The sequence below is a fragment of the Coregonus lavaretus genome (assembly GCF_964263955.1).
Source record: "Coregonus lavaretus genome assembly, chromosome: 10".
NCBI classification, from domain to species: Eukaryota; Metazoa; Chordata; class Actinopteri; order Salmoniformes; family Salmonidae; genus Coregonus; species Coregonus lavaretus.
Genome location: NC_139997.1, coordinates 24,476,582 through 24,501,127, shown reverse-complemented (window position 1 = coordinate 24,501,127; position 24,546 = coordinate 24,476,582). Strand labels below are relative to the sequence as shown.

The 24,546-nt window shown below is 41.1% G+C and overlaps 1 protein-coding gene across 2 annotated transcripts in view; it reads right to left on the bottom strand.

Moving 5' to 3' along the window:
- Nucleotides 1-24,546, bottom strand: part of LOC311136459 (neural cell adhesion molecule 1-like) — a 339,193-nt gene that overhangs the window by 100,368 nt on the left and 214,279 nt on the right. For both annotated transcript variants that reach the window (XM_084170595.1, XM_084170594.1), the window contains exons 2-3: nt 2,102-2,176; nt 1,025-1,234 (exon numbers count right to left, since the gene is read on the bottom strand). In XM_084170595.1, the coding sequence (XP_084026721.1) occupies nt 1,025-1,234; nt 2,102-2,176 (285 nt within the window). The remainder of the gene's footprint in view (nt 1-1,024; nt 1,235-2,101; nt 2,177-24,546) is intronic.

The following is a 24,546-nucleotide window of genomic DNA, read 5'->3' as shown; positions in this document are numbered from 1 at the left end:
AGCAGATTGTGCAGTCAACATTTCTGCCTGTTCTTGATTATGGTGATACTATTTTATTAAAGTGCAGTTGCCTCTACTCTTAAATTCCTGGATGCTGTTTTTCATAGCGGCCTTCGTTTTATCATAGGAGACAGTTTTATTACTCATTACTGTATTCTTTACCAAAAGGTTGGCTGAACCTCTTTGAAGTCACATAGATCACATCATTACGCTCTTTTTGTTTACAAAGCCCTGCTCCACATGCTTCCGACTTGCCTAACTTCACTGTTAAGATTTAACAAATTATCAAACCCGTTCACAGGGTTGGTTAACTCTGGAGACTCTTTTGGTGTTTACAGAGTTAGGTAAGTCAGCCTTTAGTTTTCTTGCTCCACAATACATTTCGAATAGATGCTTTAGTGTCCCTAGGGCAGTTCAGGCAGCAGACAGAGGATTTTTATAATTTTTTTATTTTTTAATTTTTTTATATGCCATTTAGCAGACGCTTTTATCCAAAGCGACTTACAGTCATGCTTGCATACATTTTTTTTTTTTGTGTATGGGTGGTTCCGGGGATCGAACCCACTACCTTGGCGTTACAATCGCCATGCTCTACCAGCTGAGCTACAGAGGACCACCTCTGAAGAATGTGTTTGTTTTAGTTGAATGTGTTTTCTGTATATTGTGTATATTTATCTTTGTCTGTGCAATATGTGTTGTGTGGTATTTTATTTGTTTTATATTGTATTACATTTTTTATGTATTTTATGCAATTGTATATGCAGGGCTCCCTCGTAAAAGAGACACTGGTCTCAATGGTGACTCCCTGATTAAATAAAGGTAAATAAATAATGTGGGAATACAATTGAAGTAAACAAATATGAACAGCATATGCAGACACTTTTAAATTACATTCTTCAAAATTACATTGTGCACTCCACAAATACGTACAGATAATACAGTGAGGGGATTTCATTTAGTGGTAATCCGCTAAAGTACAATGAAGAATATGACCTTGTTTCAAGCAGTTTGAAAGGGAACTTACGGAAGATTTTCACATTGACGGTGCCCTGAGACTCCTTGTCTCCATTTTTGGCCACACACTTGTAGATGCCGGCATTGTCCACGTTGGCGTTATAGATAGTGAGAGTGGACGAGGACTCGTCGTTGCGGTTCACGAGGATGTCCTGTCTGTTCGGTAGGAGCTTCTCGCCGTTCGGGGCATACCAATCAATGTCCTTTACATCTCCGACAACTGAGAGACGAATAGAGGCAGGGTGGAATTGTGAGCACAGAATGCGAATGCACTATTTATGTGTCTACAGCAGTTTAGATGAATGATAACAGAGAAATATGTGCTGCCCTGCGAGATGATGCTGTGTCTGAGGTATGCATTATAGCTTTTTTAAGGTTAACAGGTTTCTCTACATAGCAAAATAACATCCATCCTAATACTGTTTAAGTCAACTCTGCAAGATGAAAATCTGTCATGAACATAAGATAAAACCTAAAAGTATATAATGTAGGCATTATGTCACAACATCTCACCCTTATCACTTTCAACAAAGAAGTGAATATCCTGACAAACTAGACTGAGCAACATATTTTTGGTACAAATAGATTAATACTAGACCAGCATTCCCTAGGGCTACCTGCTTCAAGGACTCGCACGTTTCCTGGAATCTTTCACTCCCTCCTCATTCATAATGGAATAAAGAAGTGTTGAGAGAAACAGTATTTTGCTGACTTTTTACTGCAAAGGAAGTACACATCTAGCTACAGTGCTTTTCATTCAAAGGAAACATCATTAAAGTGAGATGTTTTCATCTTCCTTCCATGACATATTGAGCCTCTCTTCTGTCTTTGCTATTCAACAACAGGACGCTGACCTGCAGCAGTCTGCCAGTAGTGGGGGAGTGGGGGTGGGGGTGGGGGGGGGGGGTGGGGGTAACTGACCACAGTTGCAGGTTAGCATCCCGGGAACCCCATGCTACTGCAGCCATGAGAACTGCTGTAGCACCTGCACTTTATTTGTAATCCTCTTCTTTATTAAGCTGTCCAAATACAGTAGCTAAGTTGGGGTTTGCTGTTGTGGAGGCGATGGTAGCTGTACCACACCTACCTTCGCAGAGGAAGAATTTTGACTCCCCCATACTGATCTCGCCTTGCATCGGGGTGATCTCCACCTGCAGTGAGGCTGGAAGAGAAAAACACAGAGAGAGCAGGTCTCAGAACAGTTCAAGTAATTTCTTACATAGTCTCAATACACTTTACACAGAGCAGGTCCTAGAACAGTTGTGCCTAAGGGGAGAATGACTATGACAGGATGACACAGGGGCAAAGCACAGACAGGCAAGGCAAGACACACTTTAATGCATCAACAGCTTGACTGAACATCTGCTGCTGATCAACCTGAGATGAGCCATTTCCCACCCTTCACTTTTCCATATGATGCTGCATCTATGCCGTTAATTGGATTCAGTTGACAAACAAGCATTTTATTATTTGCAGGCACATTTCAGTAAAAGCACAGTCACTAAAACAAACTGGTGCAGACAAATGGAAACTTTCTCACCAATTCCCACATTGTAGGCTTATAGACCACAGTAGCATTTATTTTTGGACCTCTAGATGTGTAAATTGTCAGAGACTTGGCAAGGTCCCAGCATTACTAATGCAGTAGGCAGCTCCCACCGGCTTTAGTGGGATTGTTATGGAGGTTGGGATGGTTGTAGGGTTATGCGGGTAACATAATGAAATGTGGTGGAACAACCTGTAGCCATGGCAACCACAAGTGCTGTCATATCCACTTATTGAAAAACCTTGTTATCGTATAGGCAGATTCTCTAACTAAATATGACAACTAGGGCCTGGCATTATTAAAAAAAAGACCATGAAGACCATGAATTATATGCCTCTCGCAAACGTGTTTCTGACTCACAATTACCAAGGGTCCAGCGTTCCGGTCTTGATTCGGTACTGCAGTTTAACTTCCATAGACAGCCACATATAGAAGTCAGATTAGAAAAAGTCCTAATAATACACTTGAGTCATCACCTTTGTGCACAAAACATCCATTGAATTATTCAAATAATTGTTGGTGAGGCCGATTTCTTCCATCACTCACAGCCAAAGATATTAACATTTTATATTCATCCAATGTCTGCCATGTTTTTGGATGATGTGATGATGTCGTCGCTGCTCCCTGTGCATACTGAGTGCTAGTGCATGTGATGTTGAGCCGTGTAAACCGGATGCAACCCGTATTTACTGTGAATCGGCGTATGCGAACGTGAGTAGATTACGTTGAAAACAACATTTTAGACGCAGTCTCCGGTTCTTTTATACCTCAGTGGTAATTCCTCAGGGGTCTGGCGAGTTGATGATATTTCATAATGGCACCTAAAGCCTCGATTTTCACTCAAGACAAATTAAAGCCACCTGACCGAGGTATCCTAGTGTTCTCTCTTTTTCATCTTTCACAGACCGCACGCTCAGGAAGTGTAATGCCATAAATCAATGCATATTAGCTTCCTGAGATGCAGCCTAATACATTTAATCTTTCTGCATCAGCTAAAGCGGGTGACACAGATGAGATTTAGAATGTACCGTGTTTGGAACTTTTCTCTTCACAAAACACTCTGGCACTCTCTCTGCCAAGATCTGTGCCTCAAGAGTGAAGCACAGAGTGCAAAGCCAATACAACACTGAATCCTAATTTGAACTTGACATAAGATCTACCGTAACTAGGCTGACACTATTCATAAATTAATGCCTGTATCAAACCTGATAGAAGTCAGGTTGAACCCAGGTGATACTCAGCTCAGCTGTATTCAACTGACCTGATTCTGGGCTGGTACCTCAAAATGGCTGTGCAGCAACCACCATCGCATAAGAACTAATGCTAAAGCTAACAACACAAAGTCGACTGGTAGGGACGACACAGCGGTGGCCGTCTGTGCTGTGCTTTTTAAACACTCCCTCACAGTATGGCAGACTGACAGCGCTGTTAAGCTAAAATAGCAGGGGAGAACAGACATTAAAGGTGAATATGCAGAAATTGCTCCGCCATTTCCTGGTTGCTAAAATTAGACTAGTTCGCCTAATTTCAGTTTATGTGACAAAAGAAGAATCATTGTACCATCTAAACCGCTGTTTAATATATTTTCAATAACAACAAATATTGTATTTTCAGCTGTTTTAAGCTGGGGTACAGAACCAAAAGTAAAAGATATAAAAACGAAACTTAAGAACGGGAAGCATAGAAATAGCGCACATAGAACAGATCTTCTGCTTCTCAGACTTGCTTTCAATGAGAATGACAGATCTATAATTAATATTTCTATGTGAATTTGGTCAGGTCGTCCAAAAGTTACATATTGCAGCTTTAATAGAAACCCGAAAATAAATTTGCTTGTATCTAACGGAGGCCATTACATTATACATTGTAACATTTGGTAACACTTTTCTTGACACCTACCATCATAACTCATTGACAGTCATCACCATGTCATAATATTCCATAACAGCTGACATAACATGTCATAACCTGTCATAATATGGTCATAACACTGTCATGACATATATTTAGACCTGTTGTGACATATATTGTGTTATTTTATGGCTGGTTATGACACCTAAATAAGAGTGTCAAAACCCACAAAATCTACCACACAAGGCAACATATTTCATTACACCATAGCCTACTTGTAAACAGTATTTTTATGTTATATAAAAATTTCTGAAATTGACCATATTGAATTATCATTGTAATTGCGCACACATTGATGCCAAGAAACCCTCTTTTTGACAGATGACTGACATAAGGGCAGTGTTTTAATCAAATCAACTATATTCACTGAGCTAGTCTGATGCTTTAAGCACACTGTTTGATTAAATAACTAAAACACTTGAGGGAGTCCGACCAGCAATTGATTTGATTGTGCCGGGCCGGACTATGCGCTGTGTTAAAAAAAAAAAAGACAATGAGTGACTGTGTGACTTTTCTGACTGATAAGTTATGTTACTGAAATCCCTCAATTGTTTAGGAAAAACATTCCCTAATCCCTCAAACCTTGCTCTCTTTACGTGACACATGTATGCATCGCACGCATGTGACCAATAGGGCTGACCTATAGCAGATCATAATCACATCAATAAATTGGTTATAACAATTTGATAAATGGAAACAGGATGCACCTGAGCTCAATTTCGAGTATCATAGCAAAGGGTCTAAATACTTATGTAAATAAGGTACTTCTGTTTAAAAAAATATATAAATTTCCTAACATTTGCAAAATCTTCTAAAATCCTATTTTTCGCTTTGTCAAAAGTTGACACACCTACTCATTTATTATTATTATTATTATTTTTTATTTTTTCTACTATTTTCTACATTGTAGAATAATAGTGAAGATATCAAAACTATGAAATAACACATATGGAATCATGTAGTAACCAAAAAAGTGTTAAACAAATCAGAATACATTTTAGATTTAAGATTATTCAAAGTAGCCACCCTTTGCCTTGATGACAGCTTTGCACATTCTTGGCATTCTCTCAACCAGCTTCACCTGGAATGCTTTTCCAACAGTCTTGAAGGAGTTCCCACATATGCTGAGCACTTGATGGCTGCTTTTCCTTCACTCTGCCGTCCGACTCATCCCAAACCATCTCAATTGGGTTTAGGTCGGGTGATTGTGGAGGCCAGGTCATCTGATGCAGCACTCCATCACTCTCCTTCTTGGTCAAATAGCCCTTACACAGCCTGGAGGTGTGTTGGATCATTGTCCTGTTGAAAAATGATAATCCCACTAAGCCCAAACCAGATGGGATGGCGTATCGCTGCAGAATGCTGTAGTAGCCATGCTGGTTAAGTGTGCCTTGAATTCTAAATAAATCACAGACAGTGTGATTTAACACCTCCTCCTCCATGCTTTACGGTGGGAACTACACAGGCGGAGATCATCCGTTCACCCACACCGCATTCACAAAGACACAGCGGTTAGAACCAAAAATCTCAAATTTGGACTCCAGACCAAAGGAAAAATGTTGACAGGTCTAATGTCCATTGCTCGTGTTTCTTGGCCCAAGCAGGTCTCTTCTTCTTATTGGTGTCCTTTAGTAGTGGTTTCTTTGCAGCAATTCGACCATGAAGGCCTGATTCACACAGTCCCCTCTGAACAGTTGATGTTGAGATGTGTCTGTGACTTGAACTCTGTGAAGCATTTATTTGGGCTGCAATTTCTGAGGCTGGTAACTCTAATGAACTTATCCTCTACAGCAGAAGTAACTCTGGGTCTTCCATTCCTGTGGCGATCCTCATGAGAAACAGTTTCATCATAACACTTGATGGTTTTTGCGACTGCACTTGAAGAAACTTTCAAAGTTTTTGAAATGTTCCGTATTGACTGACCTTCATGTCTTAAAGTAATGATGGACTGTCATTTCTCTTTGCTTATTTGAGCTGTTCTTGCCATAATATGGACTTGGTCTTTTACCAAATAGGGCTATCTTCTGAATACCACCCCTACCTTGTCACAACACAACTGATTGGCTCAAACGCATTAAGAAGGAAAGACATTCCACAAATTAACTTTTAAGAAGGCACACCTGTTAATTGAAATGCATTCCAGGTGACTACCTCATGAGGCTGGTTGAGAGAATGCCAAGAGTGTGCAAAGCTGTCATCAAGGCAAAGGGTGGCTATTTGAAGAATCTTAAATATAGAATATATTTTTATTTATTTAACACTTTTTTGGTTACTACATGATTCCATATGTGTTATTTCATATTTTTGATGTCTTCACTATTATTCTATAATGTAAAAAATAGTAAAAATAAAGAAAAACCCTTGAATGAATAGGTGTGTCCAAACCTTTGACTGGTACAGTGCCTTGCAAAAGTATTCATCCCCCTTGGCGTTTTTCCTATTTTGTTGCATTACAACCTGTAATTTAAATGGATTTTTATTTGGATTTCATGTAATGGACATACACAAAATAGTCCAAATTTGTGAAGTGAAATGAAAAAAATAACTTGTTTCAAAAAATTCAAATAAATAAATAACAGAAAAGTTGTGTGTGCATATGTATTTACCCCCTTTGCTATGAAGCCCCTAAATAAGATCTGGTGCAACCAATTACCTCCAGAAGTCACATATTTAGTTAAATAAAGTCCACCTGTGTGGAAGGCCCCAGAGTCTGCAACACCACTAAGCAAGGGGCACCACCAAGAAAGCGGCACCATGAAGACCAAGAGCTCTCCAAACAGGTCAGGGACAAAGTTGTGGAGAAGTACAGATCAGGGTTGGGTTATAAAAAAATATCAGAAACTTTGAACATCCCACGGAGCACCATTAAATCCATTGTTAAAAAATGGAAAGAATATGGCACCACAACAAACCTGCCAAGAGAGGGCCGCCCACCAAAACTCACGGACCAGGCAAGGAGGGCATTAATCAGAGAGGCAACAAAGAGACAAAAGATAACCCTGAAGGAGCTGCAAAGCTCCACAGCGGAGATTGGAGTATCTGAGATTGGACCACTTTAAGCCATACACTCCACAGAGCTGGGCTTTACGGAACAGTGGCCAGAAAAAAAGGCATTGCTTGAAGAAAAAAATAAGCAAACACGTTTGGTGTTCGCCAAAAGGCATGTGGGAGACTCCCCAAACATATGGAAGAAGGTACTCTGGTCAGATGAGACTAAAATTGAGCTTTTTGGCCATCAAGGAAAACACTATGTCTGGCGCAAAACCAACACCTCTCATCACTCCGAGAACACCATCCCCACAGTGAAGCATGGTGCTGACAGCATCATGCTGTGGGGATGTTTTTCATCGGCAGGGACTGGGAAACTGGTCAGAATTGAAGGAATGATGGAGCTAAATACTGGGACGGAGGTTCACCTTCCAGCAGGACAATGACCCTAAGCATACTGCTAAAGCAACACTCAAGTGGTTTAAGGGGAAACATTTAAATGTCTTGGAATGGCCTAGTCAAAGCCCAGACCTCAATCCAATTGAGAATCTGTGGTATGACTTAAAGATTGCTGTACACCAGCAGAACCCATCCAACTTGAAGGAGCTGGATCAGTTTTGCCTTGAAGAATGGGCAAAAATCCCAGTGGCTAGATGTGCCAAGCTTATAGAGACATACCCCATGAGACTTGCAGTTGTATATGCTGCAAAAGGTGGCTCTACAAAGTATTGACTTTGTGGGTGTGAATAGTTATGCACGCTCAAGTTTTCTGTTTTTTTTTGGTCATATTTCTTGTTTGTTTCACCAAAAAATATATTTTGCATCTTCAAAGTGGTAGGCATGTTGTGTAATTCAAATGATACAACCCCCCCCCCCCAAAAAAAATCAATTTTAACAAAATAGGAAAAATGAATATATATTTTTTGGCTACTGCTAGACTAAATAAATCTTGGTCGACCAACAGGCTATCGACCAAACAATTGAACAGTCGACTTAATGGGTTCAGCCCTATACTGGACATTATTTTAGTTGCAAGGTTGGAGATCTTACAGGGGCCTGAACACAGGATACTTTTTTGGGATTTGCAAAAACTAATTAGAAAATCTAACAGGCTTTACTGAAAGTCAATTTTTGCTTCTAATGTTGGTGAAAGAACCCCCACAAGTAGTTTAATTAGGTTTTATTGGTTTGGGGGCAGATTTAAGAGGCCTAAATCAACACCTAATTCACGTTCAAACTAATGCTCCTTATACAGGAGTGTTTTTTTTTTCATACATGATGGTTCGGGTCTCTTATTCATTAGTTGCTCATGGTCTCTCCTTCCTTACAGGAGGAAAAACGTGTAGATATTTATATAGGCTTCATACGCTTCATATCGTTTTAGGCTACTATTTCAGTTCCAGACAACCAGGCGATGACAAAAATAATATTGCTTCGAATGACTTACTGAAATCCAAACTAAAATCTCCCAGCAGATTTATCGAGAAACCCCCCAACATAGATATTTGCAGAAAAATCCTGGATTCTGCCATAAACATGATCTGTGCTTTGTAAGATGGAAACATCCTCAGAGGCAGTGAAATGAGAGCTGTCTAAAGCATGTTCGCTGTGCCTGGTATGAGGTATCATACAATAACAACAGTAACAGCTCCTATTCCCTCTCTTACCAAGTAGGGCATAGGAGAAACCTCACCACAGATCCCAATTCTGAGGACAAAGATAACTGGTGAAAAACTAAACAAATGTATTTCAGGCCAAGTGGGTAAAAATGCTATTTTTAGTGTCCTTTTGGATTTCAAACTCTTTAAATGGAAGCTGAAGCTTGAAACTCCAGAGTGAATGCGGTAACAGGGTAGAGATTTTGAAACTTGTACACTACCAACCGTCGACACAGCAAAAAGTGAGCTGCTGTGTCCTTGCTGAAAGCACACAGGAAACAAATAATCGATAAGCTTAATTACAAAACAAATCCTAAACACTTCAGCCTCTACTGCTGCTGCCGCTCCTGTTTCTGGCCAAGTGTTCTGGCACATAGTGCCCAGAGCAGTCCCTGTACACCAAGCAATTCTGCCCATAATTTAATGAAGCGATAATTCTAGCGTATTATCCTGGATCTGCATTTCTGAACGACGACGGCCCAGGGAAAAACTCCTAACAGAACATGCACACAGTCGTGCTGTGCAAGTGTGGAAACAGCTGATTGCTGGAGCAGGGAGCAGAAACAATAAGGCAGTTTATTGGACAGCTGTAAATGTTGAGGAAGTCCCCTGAAGATATCTCTATCGGGGCAAAGAGCACGCCTGAGACTGCCTATAAAAGTTGCCCAACCAATTTAAGTAAAAGCTTATGGATTAAACATGTTATAAGCCCTCATTTCCATGTCACACATTAAACAAGATTCGATAACTCAAGGTCAATTTGAAATGAGATTACACTTCAAATAAGATAAATGTTCAACTGCTAATAGCTTATAATCAAACAGTGCTGTGTCTCCATTCTTGGGAGAATGATATAGTCAATATGGAAACCAGGCCATAGGCTATGTTCCATTTAAAGTATGAAACAGATGCAACTTCTCTATGGTGCTGCATATATCATAGTGAAAGAGATACTACACTACAGAATGTTACAAACATATAGAATTCACACACTAGTCATTCCTGGGGATACATGTTTCCTTTTAAAATGTCATATACATTGGATGACAACCTTTCTACAAAGCAAGAACATTAATCTTGGGTCCCATACAGTGAACCTGTAAATTCACATGAGCCCATGTGTGCTTTTGCTCATACCTGTATATCATCGCACTGAGCATATTTGCCACAGCCATATCGATTCATCAAAAATGAATCGATATATATGAAAATAAATAATCATTTTCATGTGAATCAACTCTGACATAAACAAACTCTCAAGATTTTCACATATCACTGTTCAATTGGCCTTCACCATTCTTTCTACCTGTCATTCACTTATGGAACATTCGATGCATGCCAAAACATTAAAGTCAGCACAGAGCAAGAGATGAACAACAATATTCACGGTTGGGAATACATTTTCGACACTGACATGACATAATGAATGTGGGAGTGGTGGATGTGGTTCATGGTACTATGATGTAATTTGGCCTCTAAGTTTTAATCCTTTCTCTCATATGACCTATTAAGCTCTGCTAGACAGGAGGCACTGGCGTGGAAATGTAAAAATCAGAGACAGCAAATCTACCCTAATTACCTCAGTATCTAGATGCTATTTTTTTGGATTCTACGTGAGTTGAGCTGTCCCGTGTCAGACAAGTATTTTTCATTGGGATGTCTTCTCGCAGAAAGGCTTAACCCCTTAGAGGTGATGTTTGCGCACCCGCAAAAAAATTCATTAGCATAATAAAACAATCCCCATAAAAATCTGTCTGTTTAAACTAGAGATATCAGTTGTTTTGCATGAGCTCAATCCACCGCATCTGCTGATGTCGGCCTTCCACATCTGCGGTGGAAGGTGGCAGAGCTACAGCGGTGTTTGTCAGACCAGCAGACATCCCGAAAATTGGTCTTCTCACCAAAATGTCTGAAGAGCCTGAACGGTTTGGGTTACAAACTATTATGACCCCACTGTGGAAAGATGAGAACACGATGCTGTTGTCCGTTTTACTCTATGACCCCCACAAGCGCCACGGGACTCGTCTGATGTCGGTACCGCCGATCTGCCAACTTCTGTCTGTAGCGTCTGAACAGTTTGGGCTACACACTAATATGCTCTAGGACACCCACAAGCCTCGTCTAAAGGTACCCTGGTACCAGTTTAAAAAATGAATGGAAGTACTGTATATATGGAAGTAGTTTAGTGCCTAAATATGGGTCAATAAAAAAAAAATATATATCTCTCAGATATAGGACAGACACTTCCAAACAAACTTCCTTTGGATTTATTTTTTGATTATCTGTTTTTCCATATATTAATCTGTTATTCAATGCATTTCTATGGGCCAATAGCAGTAAGGGCAAATTCAATGTTTCATCAAATATATATATATATATATATATATATATATATATATATATTTTATTTTTTATTTTTTTTTATTTTTATTTTTTTATTTTTTTGTTACCTAAAGGGGTCCTAAGAATAAAAATTAAAATAGCTAAATGACCCCCTCAGGCTTAGTTAAGCACTTTGAAGGCCCCCAAGATAAAAATATTCTACCGGAAACAAACTTTCCTGACATAAATTTTACTTCTGCATTGCTTTCAGGTGGGAATGCGGTGCTTTAGAATGCTACGCCAGACAGGCCACGATGCACTGATCAAAAAGCATGGGCAAGATCCTGTATAGACGCAGTCATTTCCCACCACGAAAAACCACAGACAAACACACACCGCCACACATACGCAAGCACACACACACCCCTAGCAAATAAATTATAATGTATGCTAAATCTCATGCACTTCCAAATTGTACATTTAGGTTCTCCCCCCCGGTGGCACTCATTGCTAAATGGACTGCGTCTCCACTTATCTGAATTGGTAATCTCCATTAATTATGGGTAAACACTACTCACAGTCCATATTAGTTCACCAGTATGCCTTTATACAGCTAATAGCCGATCCAACACCTGCTGCCAAGTGACCACTGCTAAGTTTGTCTACTTTATACACAGTATTTCTTCTCCTTCAAGTGCACCCGCAATGCAACATTTTATTAACGCACACATTTTCCTAAGTAATTTATTCGGCTGGAAGTAATGGAAAAACTTCAGCGGAGAGTAGCACTCCCCTTTCAAAACCACAGACTTTTATGTCCAAAAGTTTTTGGTCAGAAAACTTCAGGGGCCAAATAAGGCCCACGGGCCGCCAGTTGGGAAACCCTGCTTTAGAAGAAACAAAGTTCTGTGGCGCTGCTAATCTTTAGAACAATCGCCTGTCTAAAGATGGCAACAGTGGGCATGTCAGAAACCTTGTGGTCTGTTGTGAAAGAACTCTTCCAGTGCCACTTTGGGGATGGACTGGAGTTCCAGACTGTGTTTTCCATCACCACAGTAGAAGTATGCATGCCTAAATTGAGCTTGGCAGCTGGTGAGACAGTATTCATTACAATTTAAGCTTAATATTCCAGTCATGTCCTCACACACACACCACACTGAAGCTCTCAACACGTCCACACACACACACTAAGGGGGGGGGGGGGGGGGTAGGAGTCTCTGGCAGGTTACCATAGAAACCAATGAGCCGTGGGCAGGTCAGTGTGGTGGGGAAGAGAACACAGAGTGGGCAATCTTTTTTCCTTTATAAAAAATGTGTGTCAGGTGCCAGGCTGACAGGGGGCTAGGGTCACGTGGGGTGGAGGGGGAAAGGGTTGCCCTCATTAACGGCCTCCCTGACAGGGCAAGACCCAATCAGATATTTGCCCAACTGTTCCACTTCCACTGTTCCTCTTCAACCAGGTGTGTGGGATGCGCCAACCATGCAGCAACAACATGCCATGTCCTTGGGCAAGACAAGGAAGGGAGAAAAAGAATTTGGCGTTGATAATAGGGCTGGTAATAGTCTTACCCTGTTGACATTGTCTCACACTGCTTCAAACTGGCACAAAAATATTCCTTTCCATACAGCTTTTTTTGGTTCGCTTGCATAGTCATGCTTCTGTATCAACGGGTCCAACTGAGCAACCAACAAAAGAACAGGCAGTGAACATTAAGAACACCTGCTGTTTCCATGACATACAGTGCATTTGGAAAGTATTCAGACCCCTTGACTTTTTCCACATTTTGTTACATTACAGCCTTATTCTAAAATGGATTAAATAAATAAAAATGATCATCAATCTACACACAATACCCCATAATGACAAAGCGAAAAAAGGTTTTTAGAAATGTTTGCAAATGTACCTTATTTACATAAGTATTCAGACCCTTTGCTATAAGACTCGAAATTGAGCTCAGGTGCATCCTGTTTCCATTGATCATCCTTGAGATGTTTCTACAACTTGATTGGAGTCCACCTGAGGTAAATTCAATTGATTGGACATTATTTGGAAAGGCACACACCTGTCTATATAAGGTCCCACAGTTGACAGTGCATGTCAGAGCAAAAACCAAGCCATGAGGTCGAAGGAATTGTCCATAGAGCTCAGAGACAGGATTGTTTCGAGGCACAGATCTGGAGAAGGGTACCAAAATATGTCTGCAGAATTGGTCCCCAAGAACACAGTGGCCTCCATCATTCTTAAATGGAAGAAGTTTGGAACTACCAAGACTCTTCCTAGAGCTGGCCGCACGGCCAAACTGAGCAATCGGGGGAGAAGGGCCTTGGTCAGGGAGGTGACCAAGTACCAGATGGTCACTCTGACAGAGCTCCAGAGTTCCTCAGTGGAGATGGGAGAATCTTCCAGAAGGACAACCATCTCTGCAGCACTCCACCAATCAGACCTTCATGGTAGAGTGGCCAGACGGAAGCCACTCCTCAGTAAAAGGCACATGACAGCCCACTTGGAGTTTGCCAAAAGGCACCTAAAGACTCTCAGACCATGAGAAACAAGATTCTCTGGTCTGATGAAACCAAGATTGAACTCTTTGGCCTGAATTCCAAGCGTCACGTCTGGAGGAAACCTGGCACCATCCCTACGGTGAAGCATGGTAGTGGCAGCATCATGCTGTGGGGATGTTCTTCAGCGGCAGGGACTGGGAGACTAGTCAGGATCGAGGGAAAGATTAATGGAGCAAAGTACAGAGAGATCCTTGATGAAAACCTGCTCGAGAGCGCTCAGGACCTCAGACTGGGGAAAAGGTTCACCTTCCAACATGACAACGACCCTAACCACACAGCCAAACAACGCAGGAGTGGCTTCGGGACAAGTCTCTGAATGTTCTTGAGTGGCCCAGCCAGAGCCCAGACTTGAACCCGATCCAACATCTCTGGAGAGACCTGAAAATAGCTGTGCAGCGACGCTCCCCATCCAACCTGACAGAGCTTGAGAGGATCTGCAGAGAAGAATGGGAGAAACTCCCCAAATACAGGTGTGCAAAGCTTGTAGCGTCATACCCAAGAAGACTTGAGACTGTAATCACTGCCAAAGGTGCTTCAACAAAGTACTGAGTAAAGGGTCTGAATACTTATGTAAATGTGATATTTCCGTAAAAAAAAAAATATATATATTTGCTAAAATTGCTAAAAACCTGTCTTTGCTTTGTCATTAAGGGGTATTGTGTGTAGATTGATGGGGGGAAAAAAACAATTTAATCCATTTTAGAATAAGGATGTAACATAACAAAATGTGGAAAAAGTCAAGGGGTCTGAATACTTTCCGAATGCACTGTAGACTGCCCAGGTGAATTCAGGTGAAAGCTATAATCCCTTATTGATGTCACTTATTAAATCCACTTAAATCAGTGTAGATGAAGGGGAGGAGACAGGTTAAAGAAGGATTTTTAAGCCTTGAAACAATTGAGACATGGATTGTGTATGTGTGCCATTCAGAGCGTGAATGGGCAAGACAAAATATTTAACCGGGTATGGTAGGTAGTAGGTGCCAGGCGCACTGGTTTGTGTCAAGAACTGCAACACTTCTGGGTTTTTCACGCTCAACAGTTTCCCGTGTGTCTCAAGAATGGTCCACCACCCAAAGGCCATCCAGCCAACTTGACACAACTGTGGGAAGTATTGGAGTCAACAGTGGCCAGCATCCCTGTGGAACGCTTTCGACACCTTGTAGAGTCCATGCCCTGACAAATTGAGGCAGTTTTCCTCTTGTCATGTCAGTCATTGCATACCTTAGAGAGCTATTTATAACTTGTCAGAAATGTCCAGACCTATGTCAGCTAACGTTTTTTAGCTAGGCTTTTTAGCCCATAGATTTGTTGTAATGTTTGAGTCTCTCAAATATCACATGAATACACATTAGACATGGCAACATGTATAAAATTGCAATAAAATTAGCTTTAAAACTGAAACATTTTCTCTGTATCCCATGACAAAATGTGTAGAATTGCAGGAAATAAGCTTTAAACCTGTAAAATGTTTTCTCCGCCAACAAAAGGGGTGTGAACAGTTTGTGTCATGAACATTGCTTATGTCCATTGAAATAGACGTGGTGCACGGGATGTTCCCCAATGCTGGAAGGGGGGCCTGAGTGAAAAAGTTTGGGAACCCCTGGACTAGAGAATTGGAAAGAACACCGACCGATCAATAGTCTACCACGATATAAACCGTCAAGCTCATAAGGCAGCTATGCATTTCTCCACTGTGTGAGTGCAGGTGGCACTATAGCTAAACTATTCCATTATAAACAGGACAATGAGGAGGAGAAGCACTATAGCCACAGATACAGCCAGCGATTCCCCATCCATCCATCCATCCATCCACCCATCCATCCATCCTTCCACTCACACCACTCTTGATGATAATTGCATTCTAGGGCCCTCCTCTTATCACCCTCCGAGCTCCCACAATGCACTACTGTCTGGAGTTTTGTTTTCCCTCTTGTCATTTAACAGGAAAAAGTCACCACAATGGAGGGACTGCCACAATTCTGTCTTCGGTGCAATTACTAGTGCGCTCATAACTTTGTGTTATACTTGGCCCATCCAGACTACTTTCAGGCCCCATCAGGCCTGACTAATTGCATCAAAGGCAAGAGCTGGTGGAGAGATAAAGCGCACCAATGGCAATCGCTTTCCCCTATGAAAGGAGGCCCGCACAATTACAGCGTGAGAAATGGAGGGGATCAATAAAGGCGAGGGGGAGTGATGGCCATCATGCATTAATGCACCTTAATGAATATGCCAATAGAGACAATTGGGAAAATGAGCCTTTTCAAACTAAACTAATTGTTATGGATGCGAGCAGGTTTTCTCTGAGGTCAATGAAAATGACCTTTTCAAAAGGTTTTCCCGAAACTTTACAATGCGCACACACACACGGAAACAGTCCACAAATGTACAGGAATCAATCGAGGAGATGGAACCATTGTGGTTCTAATGGCAGATATGTGGATTAATGAATCAGTAATGAGTCTAAATGGATTATAAAACTGTACTGTAAAACATAATCCATGTCACTGAAATGAAACTTCCTAAAAACAACAATGTTTGAATATAACACCTCCTCCTTTGTGCCCCTGAAACAATTCCAACCGATGCCTTTGAGGGCTTAAATATCCACTTGTTGTTTAGTAGATGGCATTTTAACTTTAAACCAGTGATCAGAGGCCAGTTTCACCCAAGGGGAACATAAATCAGAGGGTGATCTGAGGGGTTGTTTTTTACCTTATCCCACCATCAGTGCTCTGTGTGTGGATGGCATGTGTCAGTCAGCCACTTGGGCAGAGAGGACAGGGGAGTTACTGGAGAGGGAGCAGAGAGCCAGGGACCCTCAGGGTTCCCCGACACTGACGAGTCACTGTGGACACATCAGCAACCCAGAGATAAAGCGTTTCTCTGAAGAGAGCCAAAAACTCTTCTCACTTGATGGAGATAGGCTTTCTGCCACGTTGGAGGAGCACAGAGATAAAGGTGATGGTGGTGGGGGGTGGGAGTGGCTGGAGGCACAGCGATCTGATCTGGACTGTAGAGAGAGCGAGAGATGGGGGTGCCACGGGAAGAGGCGGGTCGAGTGAGAGAGAAGGAGAGTGAAAAAGAAAGAGAGAAAGGAGACTGATTCATGGTGACATTACTGTCTGTTTGAATGCACATCAGGCTTTGACGCCATTTCGGATGAGTTGAGGGGCCCAGGGTTGACCAAAAAACGAACAATCAGATGTAATAAATGAATCCAAGGCTCCTGGAGAAAAGAAAAGGAGAGCAGAAATTGTGTAGCACTCGAATGACTAATGTGTTGCGAATGCACTTAAAGCTCTTGGGTTGCACAACAACCATAAAATGGGTTGCAAATGAATAACGCAAAAGCAATTGGCGCTAACGATGGCATCCACTTCAGTCAGTGAATCAAGCTGAAACCAGCACTTCTCGTTTAGGGTCAATGTCCTTGTCTCATTAACATGCCTAATAGTCATTATGCCGGCTTTGGGAAACAGCAATTATAAACTGCAATTGTTCTTCCCCCCTCCCCCCCTTCTTTCTAGAGCACATCATTGTCATATCATAACCACTCGTGCAATGGCAATATTGTCCTTCAAAGCTCAGAAAACGTTCTGGGTGACCAAAGCTTCGGGGATCCCAAATGTATGCTTCCTCTCGTCCTAATTAAGACACTATCTGTTATTTTTTCACTCTCTCTCACAATATTTTTTTAATAAGTCCTCTCCTCCCAAATTACTGCTTGCCTCAGTAATATTAGCATTAATGATAACGATGCTTGCAGTATGCCCTCTCCACTCAATGGAAGTGTGTCTTCCTTCCACTGACACGAGTCTGGGGATCCTGTGGGACTCTAATTGCAGAGTTGGGGTGATTTAGGTGGTTGAACTCTGACACCGGCGCTAGTTAGCGACGTCAAGCTCTGTCTGTGTGAGGTATGGTTCTATCAATAACACAGCACCGCAACATTTTCCCACAGCAGTTTAAATAATAAACGACTTAAACAAATGAACTGTTTGGCCTAAGTGTTGTTTTCTTCTTCAACAGTACAACAACCAGTGGTGGAAAAAGTACCCAATGATCATACATGAGTAAAAGTAAAGATACCTTAATAGAAAATGACTCAAGTAAAAGTGAAAGTCACCCAGTAAAATCCTACTTGAGTAAAAGTAAAAGTATTTGGTTTTAAATATATAAGTATCAAAAGTAAATGGAATTGATAAAATATACTTAAGTATAAAAAGTAAAAGTGAAAGTATAAATCATTTCAAATTCCTTATATTAAGCAAACCAGACGGCACCATTTTCTTGTTTTGTTTACTTTACGGATAGCCAGGAGCATGCTCCAATACTCAGACATAATTTACAAAAAAAGCATGTTTTTAGTGAGTCCGCCAGATCAGAGGCAGTAGGGATGTCCGGGATGTTCCCTTGATAAGTTTGTGAATTAGACCATTTTCCTGTCCTGCTAAGCATTCAAAATGTAATGAGTACTTTTGGGTGTCAGGGAAAATGTATGGAGTAAAAAGTACATACTTTTCTTTAGGAATGTAGTGAAGTAAAAGTAAAAGTTGTCAAAAATATAAATAGTAAAGTAAAGTACAGATACCCCAAAAAACTACTTAAGCAATACTTTCAAATATTTTTCCTTAAGTACTTTACACCACTGACAACAACCCCGGCTTCAAACTCAGGGTTTAGGCTAGCTCTCAGCATTTCCTGCTAGCTTGCTAGTGTGGTTTACGTAGCCGAGGCAGGGGGAGCTTTTCCTCCTTCCTGATAACTCGAGACATAGATAATGACAGTGTGAGAATAGTTAATTAAACAGTAGCAGGGATATTGTTTGTGTGGATAAAGATGTGGAGGGGGAGTAGCTGTGGAACCAGATTAATAGGGAATTCTCGGTATGGGGCCCCCAGAAAGGGGCCCTGATGTCAGGTTTCCCACGGCGGTGGCCTCCACTGAGCCATAATTAGGGTTAATTGACTCGTTATTGAAAGTCATCGAGACTGGTGGCCTGAGTGCCAACTCAGTCAAATAGGAGAAAAAGGTTAAACCAATGCAGGTTTCCCCTGGGGGTGGCTTAAAATAACCGTTTTTTCCCTCCCCTCTCCCTGGGCCCCCTCGGCCATTTTGCAACCTGCGCTCTACATGGCATTCTACATAGGAAGCACTTTGGCGCTTAATCTGACATTTTATTTGAAAGGCTTTGATGCAAAGGATCAGGGCGGAGAGGGGGAGAAAATGCTCAAATTGGAAGAAGAGGGGGGAGCTTTCGATCTTCACAAGACAACTGAGTAGCATTACATTGGCTACAAATTTGTTTATCGTTTCCGCCGCACACAGACAGGTGAACAGAGGCTCTCCTCTTCAAATCATTCATTTTCTGATTGAAGTGTTAATCCCAATCGGTTAACAATAACCAGAAGATAGAGACTGTCATTCAACTCTGCGCCTTTCAATACAACAAGAATTAGCATTCCAACATTGGGCAGAATAAGACCAACTAATGACCTGAAGCTTCTTGTAGTTTGCTCAATCGACAGAGTTACATTTTACTTCCTGGAAGCCCTCAGACTAAAGCTGATCGATCTTTTTGATGAGAGGACTATAAATCGGCATTTAGGTTTTGTACTTGTTAAAGTTGTACTTGTTATAGCCAAGGGAGTGATGGTACAGGTGGTAATATGAAAATGTATGCACTCACTAACTGTAAGTCGCTCTGGATAAGAGCGTCTGCTAAATGACTAAAATGTACAAATATAAAATGTAATCCAGACAAAGTGGCAGTGAACAAGTGAAGGACTCTGGTGTTACATAGGCTTAGGGCTGACACGTCTCCTACAGCTTGATTAGGACCTGACACCCAGGGGCCATCCGGATGCTTGCAGGGAAGTATGCCAAGCACTATGTACAGAATGCTGCTAGCCCACCCATTCTGACATTTTGGAGGCCTACTTTCTGAGTTATGTTTGAAACATTGAATAGCCTACTTGTATTACACAATACACAGTATAACCATACAGTGGCTCAATACACAGTATAACCATAGAGTAGCTAACAAATTGATTAAATTGAGATGTTTTGTCACTGGCCTATACACAATACCCCATAATGTCAAAGTGGAATTATCTTTGTCAATTTTTTTGCAAATGAATAAAACATTTAAAGCTGAAATATCTTGAGTCAATAAGTATTCAACCCCTTCTTTATGGCAAGCCTAAATAAGTTCAGCAGTAAGTATTTGCTTAACAAGTCATATAATAAGTTGCATGGACTCTCTCTGTGTCCAATAATAGTGTTTAACATGATTTTTTAATGACTACCTTATCTCCGTACCCCACACATACAATTATCTGTAAGGTCCCTCAGTAGAGCAGTGAATTTCAAACACAGATTCAACCACTAAGACCAGGGAGGTTTTCCAATGCCTCGCAAAGAAGGGCACCATTGGTAGATGGGTAAATATAAAAAAGCAGACATTGGATATCCCTTTGAGCATGGTGAAATTATTAATTACACTTTGGATAGTGTATCAATACACCCAGTGACTACAAAGATACAGGTGTCCTTCCTAACTCAGTTGCCGGAGAGGAAGGAAACCACTCAGGGATTTCACCATGAGAACAATGGTGACTTTAAAACTGTTACAGAGTTTAATGGCGGTGATAGGAGAAAACTGAGGATGGATCAACATTGTACGCAGTTACTCCACAATACTTACCTAATTGACAGAGTGAAAAGAAGGCAGCCTGTACAGAATACAAATATTCCAAAACATGCATCCTGTTTGCAACAAGGCACTAAACTAATATGGCAATTGTGGTAGTAATCCTACCACTCTCCATATTTTTAAGCATAGTGGTGGATGCATCATATTATGGGTAAGCTTGTAATCGTTAAGGACTGGGGAGTTTTTCAGGATAAAAAAGAAAGGAATGCAGCTAAGCACAGGCAAAATCCTAGAGGAAAACCTGGTTCAGTCTGCTTCCACCAGACACTGGAAGATGAATTCACCTTTCAGCAGGACAATAACCTAAAACACAAGGCCAAATCTACACTGGAGTTGCTTACCAAGAAGACAGTGAATGTTGCTGAAAATCTATGGCAAGACTAGCAATGATCAACAACCAATTTGACAGACCTTGAAGAATTTTGAAAAGAATAATGGGGAAATATTGTACAGTCAAGGTGTGCAAAGCTCTTAGAGACTTACCCATTAAGACTCACAGCTGTAAATCGCTGCCAAAGGTGATTCTAACATGTATTGACTCAGGGGTGTGAATACTAATGTAAATGAGATATTTCTGTATTTCGTTTTGAATACATTTGCAAACATTTCTTGAAAACATGTTTTCACTTTGACATTATGGGGTATTGTGTGTAGATGGGTGACATAAACAAAAAAATTCAGGCTGTAACAATAATAATAATAATAATAATAATATGCCATTTAGCAGACGCTTTTATCCAAAGCGACTTACAGTCATGTGCGCATACATTTTTACGTTTTACGTATCCACATCCAAAATGTGGATTAAGTCAAAGGGTATGAATAGTTTCTGAAGGCACTGTAAGACAGGTATTTAAGTAGGCTAGATATACGCTCTCTTTGTCTCTCACACACAAACAAGCATTGTCTGTACATTCCATAACAATATATAAAAAACGATGGAAAGGTTATATATTACAGTGTCGACACAGCGTGGATGAAATGGATTTCAATTTCATTCGCTGTACACTGAAATATATCTCAACCTGAAACCCAAACCATTGGCCCATGTGCCTCTGGTCAGGGGTCTCTGACCTTCCAGTGGGTGGAAAGCATGTGAGGGGAATACCATATGTCTGGTCAGCTGAGAGAAAAAATGAAACACCACTCAAGACAAAGCCATGAGGGATTGGTATGTGCTTGTCTTAAAGGTCTCCATATCCATGGAGGAAACTCCCAAGGAGACAAAGAAAAACACATTTGGAGACATATATATTAAGATGGGTGGTAAGTACAGGGGAAAATGGCGACAGGGCCTGCATCATAAGCGCTGTGGGACTCTGGGGGTGGGCCGAGGCGACTGGCAAAGCCATCAGTTTCTCCTTTCCCCTCGTGTGATGAGGCATTAGGCTCCTGAAGTAGCCTCAACTCCACAATCCTCATATCTCCTTCTAAATAAATGCATGCAAGTTTCCTCTTCACAGCCATTCTAAAGAAATACCAACGACTGAAATGAGGAGCTTCATTTTTCTGTCTGACATTAAAAGTAATTTCATGAATTTCAAAAATGTATGTCGGCCAGGAAGGCTTTTAACTTGGCAATGAGGCTCTTACCTAGGTACTATGTTGACAATTATAAATCTATTCCAAAATCTACTGGGAAAAAGGTAAAAAGACACACCTTTAAAAATGATAACATCTGTCCTCCAGAGGCAGTCTCCTTAAATTAAGCTGCACAGAATCCGTTACCTTATCGATGCCCAGCTAATCAAACAGACTCCTGCACCAGTGCACTTCTTTTGATGTCGGCCAGCTTATCGAATACTGATGCCTCTCTCCTCCGTTGGGCTTTGCGGATCCAACTCATAGAGCCCAATGGAGCTTCAAACCAAAGCCTGATATAGCCTTGGTCTTAAGTAGACCTGGAACTGTATGCTAATGTATTGGACCTAACACAGTTAACTAAATGTAAAAGAAAAGCATCAGCTAACTCTTCCAGTGATTCTCAAAACATTAATTGCAAATAGTGAAGCTTCCATTCTTTAAGCTGTTCATGCATTAGCAATTGCCTGATGGTAAAAGCTGGCGTTCATCTGGTTTGACTTGAGGGCACTGTGACTTTTAACAGAGCATTTGCCAAAAACCCAGGACCCATGTCAAAGCCTTATTCAATACAAGGGCACTTAACAAATGCAATGTGTGCTAGAACAGGCTGTGGGGTCTAAGGGTTTTAACAATGACCTGGGTGGAACAAAATGCAGGACAAAAGGCGATCTAACAGAGTCTGAGAACAAGGCCATGCTGAGCAACAGTGGAAGGGGGAGTCTGGTGACGCCAGCAACTCTGAAGTGGCTGTTCACTTTGAAAAGAGTCTCTGAATGTGCTGTAAGGGTAAGAAACATGCCATGTGAAAGTAAATTATGCCTCTTGGTTAAACTTGTTTTGCAGTGACCACTTTATTTTATAACTTCCAATAGATATTAAATCAATGGCCACATGTCATTGCTTCCAATGCCACTGTGGCTCACTACATGCCCCAACTTGCCATACCAAACATTTCTGGAGAGACAACTAGAAATAGTGTACATAGTTAACTTGAGATGGTACATTGAATTGCTGATGTAAGATCTGCAGGCCATCCATATGACCCTAACTGAGGTACTGGGGCCTGAACACAATCTCAGGCCTGCACTCTAATTAACTAATTAATAAATTGACTCCCAAGCCCCCTCCCTGGTTGGCTGGACATGCCCTGTTCCCTTATTAGAATGTAATGTTCAAACCAGGGACACAAAGTTCCCCACAGTCACAGCCTTTTGTCCCTGTGACTGTTATGCCCAGCAGAGGTCGACTTTGGCCAGGCTGGCACCTCCTGGGGCTTGTTACAATCTTTCCCTCAGGCTTGTTCCTCAGGAGATGTATTTGCCTCCAAGAGAGTACAGTATATATGCGTAATTGAATATGTTGAGATTTTATGTAAATCTTGCTAAGGGCCAAGAATAGTCCCTTAATCCCGTTTGTAGTTAAACCGTCCATCTGTCTATTTGACCAAGAAGAGACTTTAATTTCTCCCCTCTGCAGCCACATCACACACTTGAGTGTGGACTTGAGAGAACAAATATGTTATGAGGATCAACCAAATCTAAGTTCATCTGGCTGACTGGAGCTGGCTCTTTGTGTGTTTCAGAGGAGCAGTGATAACCCATTAAAGGCCCAATGCAGAAGTTTTTATATCAATATCAAATCATTTCTGGGTAACAATTAAATACCTTACTGTAATAGATTTCCATTCAAATGGGCAAAAATAGATTTTTAGCAATACTTTTGTTAGGACTGTCTGGGAGTGGTCTGTGTGGGGAGGGGAATACCGAAAACAAACTGTTATTGGCAGAGAGGTTTGGAACTCTCTTTGTTATTGGCCTATTAAAGGCCCAGTGCAGTCAAAATGTTTTTTTTTTCTGTGTTTTATATAATATTGTACAACAGCTGATGAAACTTACACTGTAAAAGAGAGAAGAAATTTGATCAGTGTTATTTCCTGACAGTTGTTGTTTGAAAATACGATCTACACCGGACCTTCTAATCTGCCTTTTTGCATGGGCGGGAGTTTTGGCTTGCCTGGTAACATCACCAGGTGGTAAATTGGTTAATAGACCAATAACAAAGAGAGTTCCAATCCTTTCTCCCAATAACAGCTAGTTTTGAGTTTCCCCTCCCCACTCAGACAGTCCTAACAAAATTCTTGCTTGAGAAATAGTTTTTTATAGAAATGTATTAAAGTAAGGTACTTAATTGTTAACCAGAAATTATTTGATATTGATATAAAAACGTCTGCATTGGGCCTTT